The following is an 11,470-nucleotide window of genomic DNA, read 5'->3' as shown; positions in this document are numbered from 1 at the left end:
ATAAGAGTTGATCCTACATCCATTCAAAAAGACACTAAGACATCCAATCGAAGAAAGTGGAAGTCATGAAGGAGAGGAAGCGGAAGCTAATAACAAAAGGAAGAGAAGAAGTGAAAACTCCTATCCGATCAATGAAAGGAATGACTAAATGCCAAAGGCACTGAAGTGAAGGTTCAACGGAATCAAGAAATGGTTCTGACATTTATCCCCAAACCCACAATGATTGATTCTGGAAAAAGAAGCTTCAACTAATACAGAAAAAGGTAATTCAAAAAATGCTTAACTCATGTTGATTCCACAAGTGTATTTCACTCAATTGCCTAACTGACTATTACTGACATAGGGCCATTATCTGGAGTATGTCACTTGGTCTGGCCTGGCTGATGAAAGATCTCGTTTTTACGATCATCTTTCTTAAGCCAAAAGAGGAGCTTAGCTCTCATAGGGCTCGGCTACTAGAGCTCGAGGCTTTCTTTCGTCCATCATAGAATATCAGTCTATAAATAGAGGAGTCAGTAGACAAGCGTCAACACTTTAGGTCTCATTTCTGCTACTTAGCTCAATGCGCTATCCCCAGATCTCGAATCATTGGAATTCACTTTGCTTGTTTTCCATTCTTTTCTTTCCTGGTCAAACTGGTCGGGAATCAATTAGTAGTACGTCCTGCACTTGATCGAAGCAAAGCGGATACCACTTAGGAGGATTCTAGGGATTGGTGAATTAGGGCAGTGAGGGATGGTGTGACATGTCTGGTCATCGCATTGATGAGAACGATGGCCGACGATATCCAAGGAGATTAGGCACCGTCGACTTTTTTACCTCAAAGTAACTCGTGCTTTTCATCCTTCCCTATCTAGAGCTGGAATTTGGCCAGAAAAACACTTTTTTTGATCTTCAATTGTAACAAACAATTCATTCTATAAACAAAAATAAAAATGTAGTAAATGCATTAATAATTAGGCCATGTTTGAGTCATATTTTTTCAAAAAAATACATTCTTAAACAGTGATTTGATATCATTTCAACTACACATTTTTCAATAAAATAATATTACACGCAAATTCAAAAATTTTCTTTATTTTTTAACCACACATTTTTCATCAATACACTATTCAAAAATGCATTCTAAGAAAAATAATGTGGCTCAAACAAGGGCTATAGTTAAACGATATTAAATAACTAAAATTAAATAAATAGAAAGATCAATTGCGATAATACCAAATATTGAAGAATCACACATAAGAATGAAACCACAACAATTAACAGTAAAAATCTAGCAACAAAGATTAAAAAATAAATAATAAATTTAGTAACTTGACCAGGAAATTGAAATGCAAATAAAAAAATAGTGTTTAACTAAAACTTCAAGGGAGCCCAGCACAAATTAGAACAAAACAACACAACTAACCATAGCAAATAATTACCAAAAATAATGAGCAAACTAACTAGAAAATTGAGTCGAAATTCCCAAAAAAAATTATTTGTAGAAAGAAAATAAATAGTGTAAATTTGTGATGGAAAATAGACGAGATGTTTCAGTAGCACTTTAGCCAACTTGAGGGTTTTGTATTCTCAATTGTGTTGATTGATGGATAATTAGATATGGTTTAAATAATTAATTGGGATTTGTAATTGACTAATTAAATATTTAGTTTTCATTAGAGTGTGTATCGGATTTAATTGGATTGAGTCTAATATGAATGCATCTTTATAATCGGGATGTATTTTCTTTTTAATTGGATAAAATAAAATTTAATTAATTTTTTTCAATTTTTTTAAACGATTTGACGTTTGAAATGATTTGCAAAAATTAAAATTAAACCAAAAAACTTCAAAGCGATTTTTATTTGGTTCAAAATCAAAGCGTTTAAGAAAGCGTTTTCGGTTCGATTTGTAGCTTGAGGATTTAATTGTTGATTTTTTGTCAAAATGAGTTTTGTAACATTGATTTTATGGGATAATGTATAATTAAAAGGTAAGGAAAATTTAAGTTTACGAGCAAAATTATTTTGTTGAAAAAAAAGTGATTGAAAAGTGAAATTGAAATTAAAAAAACTTGAACTTTTAGAAAATAAGGTTCAAACAAAGCTGTAGCCGATATGCATGGCATTGGCCAGTAAAAAGCTTAGAATATTTCTTCTTGGCCCCAAAAATCCAGGGCCCATGTGGCCCTGGCTACATAGTAGGGCCCAAGAACTTAACCCTGTCACTGTTAAATTGATAATACAAGATACAGAGAGGAAAGTGAAAGGAGTCTAAGGTTTCTTGATTAATGAATAATAATTAAAATTCTGGAAAATAAAGGTTTAAATAGTTAGATAAAAATACTAATCTGCCTTTAAATAAAACAAATATTATTTAATATCTCCCCTCAAACTCATGATACTGCTGCAAGAAGTATCAAGAGTTTGTCAAACAAAAAACGAAACCATGAAATAGAATGTGACTTTGTAAACAAGTCAGCAATTTGCATGGTGGAAGGAACAAAAGGTGACGTGACAGTACCGAGCTAATAATGATGTCGAGTGACATGACAATCAATATCAATATGTTTGGTCCTCTCATGGACCACTGAATTGCACACAATTTAAATAGCACTTTTATTGTCACATTATAATAGAGTAGGTTGACAAATAAATACACCCATATCTACAAGCAACCAATGTAACCAAACCATCTCACAAATAGTAGAAGCCAAGGCAGGATACTCTGTTTCGATGGAAGATCTAGAAACAGTATCTTGCTTCTTACTTTTCCTAGGACTAAGAGAATCGCCAAGAAATATACAGAAGCCAGTGGTAGATTGACGATTTGTAGGATCACTAGCCCAATCTACATCACAATATCCTCGCAATTCTAATGGAAAAGTAGCTAAAAGTAGAAGACTCTAAAATTGAGTGCCCCTAAGATACCTCAAAATGAGAAGAACGGCAGCCTAATGAACTGTAATAGGTGAGGTAACAAACTGACTAACTATATGAACAACATGTGCAATATTCGGACTAGTGAGAGTGAGATAAACCAAGCTACCAACAATAGTACGATATAAACTAAGATCTGATAATGGAGAACCATCAGAAGAAAAATACAGAGTATTAAGCTTAAGAGGTGTATCAACAGTCTTATTATCAATAAAACGAGCATGCTCAAATATATCTACTATATATTTAGACTGAGAAAGAAGATAACCTTTTCGGTGAAGATGCAACTTTAATGCCCAAAAAATAGCAGAGTGAATCCAAATCTTTCATTGCAAAATAACGAGCTAACTCTGACTTTAGTTTTGCAATCCCATCAGTATCGTTACCAGTAATAATCATGTCATCAACATATAAAGGGAGCAAAATGTGACCAACAGTTGTACATTTGTAAAATAAAGCTATATTATGATGACTAGGACAAAAACCAAGTGAAGTAATCGCATAGAAAACTTCTCAAACCAAGCTTGAGGTGCCTGTTTAAGACCTTAGAGAGCTTTTCAGAGTTTGCAAACTTCACCAGGTTGATGAGAAACACCAGGAGGGGAACCATATATGCTTCTTCTTATAGATCTCCATTCAAGAAAGCATTTTTAATATCCATCTGAGATATACTCCATTGATGAACAAAGGCAACTGCAATAAAAGTGCAAATAGTAGTCATTTTTGCAACAGGTGCAAAAGTCTCTTCGTAATCCATACCATACTCCGAAGAATACCTCCTAGCAACTAATCATGTTTTATATCTTTCAACAGATCCATTTGACTTGGTTTTAATTTTATAGACCCAATGAGAACCAACTGCTCGTTTTCTTGGTGTTAAAGTTACCAAGTCCCAAGTGTGTATCTAATATAGATTAGTGTGTGAGGTTGGGATCCTATTAATCAAATATTCACTAGGAGTAAAAGCAGAGAGTAAGAGGGAACGGGTACTTTTGACAGTATGTCTATGTTTCCTTTCGACAACACCACTTTTGTTATGGAGTGTCTGTACAAGCAGTTAGGTGAATGGTTCCATCAGAAGCAAGTAAATTAGTGAAGGTATATATATACACACACACACACACACACACACACACACACACACACACACACACACAAATCACATCAAAAACATTTGATAATAGCAGAATGCAGAGTTTTCACAAGTGCTCGAAATGTATTGAAAATACTAAAAAAGTCGGACCAACGTTGCATAAGGAAAACCCAATAGTAACGAGTGCAATCATCAATAAAGGAAACATAATATCGTGAATCCCCTTTAGTGATAATGAGATAGGGTTTCCATACTTCAGAATGAACAAGATCAAATGGGGCAACAAAAATAGAGATATTTTTACTAAAAGGTAAAGCAGAAAATTTAGTTAATTCGAATCCATTAAAATCAGAAATATCATCTGTTTTCAAATTTCCTAATGCTCCTGTAGAAACTAAGAATTTAAACGAGATGCTGAAACATGATGAAGACAAGAATGCCATAAATAAAAAATAGAAGACAAATGACTCAAATGAAAAGATGATAAATCAACACTAGAAAGTGCAATTTCTAGTACTTTAAGCGTGTCCAAAACATAGAGTCTGCCCTAATAATTAGAAGAAGAAAAAAAAGACTAAATATCTAGATTCGCACAATTGACTAACAGAAACAAGATTTAAGGTAAGACTAGGAATATGGTAGATATTATTGAGAGACAAACTATGTATATCAATAGAACCAACACCTGCTATGGGCATAGGAATACCATCAGCAGTCACAACTGACACAAGAGATTTTTGGAGATAATAAAACAAATGATGATAAATCAGGTGACATATGATGGGAAGCCCCAGAATCTAAGACCCACAAAGAGGATCACATACCTGAAGATCTGGAAGATGACAAACCTATAGAAGAGGTAGACATTACATGTGGCGATGTAGCATTTGACTATGTTGCTTGAAACTTCTGAAACTGCTCAAACATGGATAGATCCATCGATGGTGCAGCCACTGCTATATTAGGCTGAGGTGGCTGGTTTCCAAATTTCCAGGATAGAAGAACATGTCGTTGCTATTGTTGTCGAGGTCGCTATTGTTGCTGTCATTGTCAAGATTGTTGTTGCGCAATTCTATTCAATAATAGAGGACAATGTCCCTTCCAGTGACCCTTCGCTTACAGTGACATTCATCATGAGCAACATTCGAAAGAGACGTACTTTGATTATTGGTCTATGATTTCTAAGGCGTAACGAATACAAATGGATGATGGAGCTATTCCTTATCTGCATGAGATTTGAGGCGTATTTCCTCAGCTAACAATTCCCAAACCACAAAATCAATAGAAGGACTGTGATGCAAGATTGTCCCACGGAGTCCCTCAAAAGCATCACGTAAGGCCATAAAAAACTATACCAGTCTTTGTTCTTCCCTTCGAGTGATAGAGGCAAAAATGCCTGTAAATCTACAGATTTGTGAGTGCTAATTGATTCCATAAATCTATCATAGTAGAGTAAAACTCTTGAACGCTCATACTTTTTTGTTAAAGAGCGCAAATAGCTGTCTCTAATTGATATTGTTTTACAAAATTAGACAGTGTATAAAGTCTTGCCAGATGTTCCTAAACCTCCTGGGCAGTATCATACTTAGCCAATTGCGTACCTATTGATTGTACAACAGAATTATTAATCTACGTAATAATCTTTTAATTATCAGATTCCCAATTATCTATCAACTCCACATAATTGACAAACTTATCATTTTTCATTTTTTTTGGTTTAATAGAAGTGCCGGACTTTTTACCCGTCAAAATTTTTGTCATCACATAACTCCAGTAGGAATAATTTTCCCATTTAATTGCACACTAATAGACTAAAGAAAATCATCCTTATTTCCAACCACTGTGAAATAAACAAAATACTATCAAATCAAAAAAATAAATGAGAATCAACGGAAGCCAAAAAATACTTAACTTGCTTGTCTCCAAAATGCACACAAAAATCCTTCCATAAGAACTAAAATTGGAACTGAAATTGGGACGACAAAGAATCAAAAAAAAAAAACGATGACCAATTTCAGACAACTACAAACTAATTAAGACATTCACTTATACATTCCCATCCCAACTATTTTTTATTTATTTTATTATTATTATTATTATTATTATTATTATTATTATTATTATTATTATTATTACTTTGAAACACAGGAACCAATGAATTTGAGCTCTTGTTTTTCGATCAAAAGTTCCATGGATAGATCGGGCCCCATTTTGTTTTCGTTGAATTGGTTTAATGCCTTCTACATTCACTGTACAGTTATCTCCAACCTCGTAATACCCAATATTAGGCAACCAATCCAAACCAATTAAAACAAAATCCAAAATTGAGCCAAGTGATTCACACACCCGTATCCATGCACGTACTCCTTGGACGAAGAAAAGAAACGCAAATAAGCTATTACTTGTCAATGAGGCGATATGCATCCTTATAACTTTCTTGCGTAAGATCAATAAATTTTATGGGATTGCGGCTCTGTTACCATGTTAAATTGATACTGTTGACCCCAAAAAGTGTTGCCAACAGATGCCGGTCCCACCCGCGCACACGTAGACGAATGTCCAACACGCTAAGACACGTGGACGGTCTAAAATGGGCGGTTCAAAGGGCATGGGAGTAGCCCAACAACGCAGGACGGTGACGTTCAGAATCCGGCAGGTTGTTCGTGATCCGATTGTATAATAATTACCAACCGGTGTTCGTAAATGTGTATAAACTCGATTTGTGTATTGCAAGTAAAGGAGAGAGAGTTGAGTAAATTGTAGTTCTTTGTATTGATTCTTGCATTAGCCTTTTGATATTACACAAGGGAAGTACTTATAGTGATACATGTGAAATGGGAGCCCTTGGATGAGGTGGCACGTGGCCTCATCTATTCGATTCAAACATCTTATTCTAGGCATGGGGCTTGACTTGCTAGCTTGCTGCGCATTTATTGCTTGTGCAGAGCCTCCATACTAGTGACAAGACTTGACCTTTATGCTTATGACACACGTTCCATCAATCATTTGAATAAGATATTTGTGTAGGCGATCTCTTAGGAGAAGTGACCATGGAGGATGCTCCCTTGTGGTTCGGAGGCTCCTGCATTAGCTTTGGGACTTCAGCCATTTCATACAATACTTTCCTTGAGGGCTTGAGCTAACTTCAACCAGCTCCAGCATCATGGCTTCGACTCATAGGCCTCAACATGTGGACTTCGGTTACATTCACAGGCCTTGGTAAAAGGCGCCTCGACTAGTAGACTTCGGCTTGAAGGGCTTTAACCATAGCCCCACCTCGGCTGAAGTGCCACGTGGTTCGGCCTGAGTGGGCCATTGGCCCAGGTAGGTTGGCCAAGTATGACAATACGCAACAATAGTCCCCCAAGTACAAGTATGGTCATTTATGTAATGCGTGGACTTTAATGAAGTAAAAATTGAAGGAATTTTTGAACCCCAAATAATAGTCCTCCAAATCCAAGTATAGATATTTATGTCATGGTTGGAGTTAGAGAAGTGCTGCTGTAGGTGAACGATAAAGAGACCGAGGCTGTGTTGAAGTTGAAGCCGAGGTGGTTTGGGAAACCGAACCTCCAAGGCTTGTTGGCTGAATGTTGAAGAGGAAGCCGAGGTCGTGGGCAAACCGAACCTACGAGGCTTGTTGGCTGAATGTTGAAGAGGAAGCCGAGGTGGTGGGCAAACCGAACCTGTGAGACTTGTTGGCTGATTGTTGAAGAGGAAGCCGAAGTGGTTGGGAAACCGAACCTGCGAGGCTTGTTGGTTGATTATTGAAGAGGAAGCCGAGGTGGTTGGGAAACCCAACCTGCGAAGCTTGCTGGCTGATTGTTGAAGTTGAAGCCGAGGTGGTTGGTGAACAGAACCTGTGAGGCTTGTTGGCTGATTGTTGAAGAGGAAGCCGAGGTGGTTGGGAAATCGAACCTGCAAGGCTTGTTGGCTGATTGTTGAAGTTGAAGCCGAGGTGGTTGGGAATGATTGTGCGTCGATAGCTGTGCCAATGATTTGATGTTTTGTGCTTGTTTTCGAGGAAAAGTGGTTGACCCGTACGACTTCCAAGGCCCCTACTGCCGTCGAATTAAAAACATAATTATGAGGACAGCTGGAGGTTCTAGAAGCAGATGCGTTGGAAGGGATGCGTGGAAGGCACGCTTGAATCTGGGGTGTAGGTTTAAAAAATTGTTTGAATTCAACGCCTCGGATTTGATCTACAATGGAGGGTTCAGATTGACTGAGTTTTGATCTAATGGCTGGGGTTCGTCCTGGACCTCTATAAAAGGTAAGAAAATCCCATTTTTCAGGACTTTTGAAAATTTGCAATTTGATTCTCTCTCAAAATCTCGAACTTTCTGGCGTCAAGGCTGCCTGTTCTTTGATTTTCCGGCCTATCTCCGTTCGCGTAGTGTTCTTCCCTTAGGTATTATTTGCAGAAAAGCCCTTTTTGTTGTGTTAATTATATGAAATGGAGTCCACCTCGAGTAGGGAGCTGGTGACTGTAGCATCGTTAAATTATGGGGTCAGTCAGAGGGGGGATGCCGAGGCATATAGTTATGCCATAACCGAGGACCCAGTAGATTATACTGAAAAGTAGGGGGCATCTAGGGTGCCCTCAAGTATGACGTGGAAAAGGTTGGGGGAGATCAGGGAGAGATACAGTGTCTCCCACACCATAGAAATGCTAGTTCCTGAGCCAAATGAGCGGGCCTGCTATCCGAGGCCCGGATGCGTGGCAGTTAGTGAATATCTGCTTAAGGCAGGTATGCGTCTTCCTCTGCACCCCTTCTTTAGGGCGGTGCTGAGGAATTTTATGTTGTCGCCGACCCAGGTTCTGCCAAATGGATGGAGTCAGTTGGTCAGCTCGTACTTCCTATGGAAGGAGGTGTCACTTGGGGAGGACATGCCTCTCTATGTATTCATGACCCTTTTTTAGCCCCAGATCATAGGGAAGGAGTCCAGGGGGTGGTATTACCTTACACCTTGGGGGGCTTACGCACCCTTTGTGGTAGGACTGCCTTCCTCCATTAAGGGGTGGAAGGAGTCCTGGTTCTGGGTGGGGGAAAATGGCAGGCAGTGGAGGGGGACAAGGCCCTTTCTTGCACAGTGCCGACCCAGTACTATGAAACTCGTGAGTCTCCCAGCCCCTGCTTGTACTTCTAAATTGAACACTTAGAAAATTTCTAACTGTTGGGGCTTCCATTGCAAATTGTAGTACGAGGTTCGAGCTCAGCAAGGAGGAGTTCAAGGTTATAGAGGACATCTACAAGAGGCCTCTGAAGCTCCGCCACTTCGACCACCTGATCGACAGGAGTCGCTACTTCTTGAATTTTGGACTGATGGCTTCCAGAGGTACGAGGCTCCCATAGTTGTAAATTTCCTTGTCCTTTTGATTGGATACTGATGTGCTAACCTGACGTGCTATGCAGATAAATTCAAGACGAGGAAGTACCCAGCTCCGGACATGGCTACAATTCTGAAGGCCACCACCACCGTCAAGGCTAAGGCCTTGAAGTCGGGGTCCAGTGGGGCCAAGGAGGTCCGAGGCAGGGTGGAACGCCTTTCCAAAGATAGTACTCCAAAGGCTTCTGAAAAGGGGGCTCCCCAGAGACAGGAGAGGCTAAAAGAGCCTCGGGGAAAAGAGAAAGTCCCTGAGGAGGCGAAGAGGAGGAAGCTAGTGCATGTTACCAGCTCGTCCGGGAAATTTGGGACATCAATGTCCCGCGAGGCTAAATCAACAGGCGAGCCAAAGCTGCTCTCATCAGCCTCCAAAGCCATCAAGTTAGAAATGGTCAGAGTGGCCGAGGCTGAGGAGACCAGAGAGGAGGCTGCGAGGAGGGCTGCTGAGGCTGCCGAGGAGGAGGTAGCAAAACATAAGCCTGTTCGGGAAAAGGGGAAGTCTCCAAGCTTCCTAGCTGGAAGGAAGGAGACCTTGGCCCCAGCCTTGGTAAAGGCTCTTCCCGAGGAGGTCCGGAGCGCCACAGAGAACTTTTACCGATTTTGGACGGACAGGTGGCAGCTGCATGCCTCCTCCTGCGATGCCACCAACCTGACGAGGGCTTTGGTGAGCCAAAGCGTTAGAACTTTTGACCTTGCTCTTGAATGCAGGGAGGCCCTGAGTGATTTTCAGACAAGGACCCAATATTCGGAGGAGAAGACGGCCTCCCTTGTAGAGGAGTTGAAGGCAGCTAGGGCCAAGGCGGAAGAAGCCAGGGCCCAAAAACATGAAGAATTGGCCAAGCTGGAGTCTACCTTGGCGCAGATTGAGGCCTTGAAGAAGGAAGTCCATGAGTTACAGTGCGAGGTGGCCTCCCTGACAAAGAAGGTGGAGGTCTCCAATGAGCACCAGAAAGTGACCGCCGAGGCCCTCGAGAAGGCAAATCTCTCTTTAACAGGTGCCCAAGAAGCTTACCATTTCTTGGAAACCCAAATCAAGTGGTATGTGGATGATGCCTCCCATGCCAGAGAGGAGGCTCAACAGGCGAGGGAAGAGGCGGTGCAGGAGTACATTGCCAACTTCCATAACACAGAGGAGTATAAGAGCTTCAGTGCTTACTGGAGAAACTTTGCCTATGCTGAGGTGATGGAGCGGGCAGAGGAATTGTATCCCAATTTGGATCTGACTCAACTCAGTCTGAATTTGTGGATGAGGCACCTCAGACCCCTGTTGAGGAGGTGCAGGGTAAAGAAGCAGCTGAGGTAGAGGAGACAAATGCCGATGCTCAAGCTGCCGAAGCCCCAAGTACTGAAGCACCTCCCCCATCTACCCAAGCTTAGATTAGTTTTCTTTTCAGTCTTTCGAATGTAATGGCCTGAGGCCCACTTTTGTAATCCTTATTGAAGATCAATATAATGCCTTTTTCATTCATTGTTGTTTCTTTGTCCAAGTGTACGCGCCTCGTTAAGCAAATGAACTTAAAGATTGACAGAAGCACTAACTAAATAACTTTAATTTGGTACCTTAACTTCAATTACTTTAAACAACTGGACGAACCTCCGACTTAAGCAAATGAACTTTACTTAAGCATAATAACTGTATGAGCTTTGGACTTACGCGAATGAACTTTACTGTATGAGCCTCGGACTTAAGCGAATGAACTGAATGAGCCTTGAACTTAAGTGAGCCTCGGATTGCATGTGAGGTGGCTTCTCTCATTGACGTTCAGCCTGGCCAAAGGGAGGCATGTGATAGCCTTGGAGTTTTAGCGAGGTGGCCCAGATGTGGGACGCGAGCCTCTCCTCCGAGGTGACGATGCATCCCAGACATGGTGGATGGTGCAGCCATGTTGAGGCTTCTCTCCTTGGCGTTTAGTCTGGCCAAAGGGAGGCATGTACTAGCGCCTTGGAGTTCAAGCGAGGTGGCCCAGAGGTGGGACGCGAGCCTTTCCTCCGAGGTGACGATGCATCTCAGACATGGTGGATGGTGCAGCCATGTTGAGGCTTTTCCCCTAGGCATTTAGCCTGGCCA

General features: G+C 40.6%; 1 protein-coding gene across 1 annotated transcript; it reads right to left on the bottom strand.

Moving 5' to 3' along the window:
• Positions 1-839: 839 nt before the first annotated feature.
• LOC111405468 (uncharacterized mitochondrial protein AtMg00810-like) lies at positions 840-3,531 on the bottom strand. The gene is made up of 6 exons (XM_023034369.1): positions 3,441-3,531; positions 3,308-3,379; positions 2,971-3,189; positions 2,675-2,856; positions 2,506-2,571; positions 840-917 (listed from the first exon to the last, which is right to left on the bottom strand). The coding sequence occupies exons 1-6, from the start codon at positions 3,529-3,531 to the stop codon at positions 840-842; spliced, it is 708 nt and encodes a 235-aa protein (XP_022890137.1).
• Positions 3,532-11,470: the final 7,939 nt, after the last annotated feature.

This window comes from Olea europaea, chromosome 1 (genome assembly GCF_002742605.1).
Source record: "Olea europaea var. sylvestris chromosome 1, O_europaea_v1, whole genome shotgun sequence".
Taxonomy (NCBI): Eukaryota; Viridiplantae; Streptophyta; class Magnoliopsida; order Lamiales; family Oleaceae; genus Olea; species Olea europaea.
This window is presented reverse-complemented; position numbering and strand designations above follow the sequence as displayed.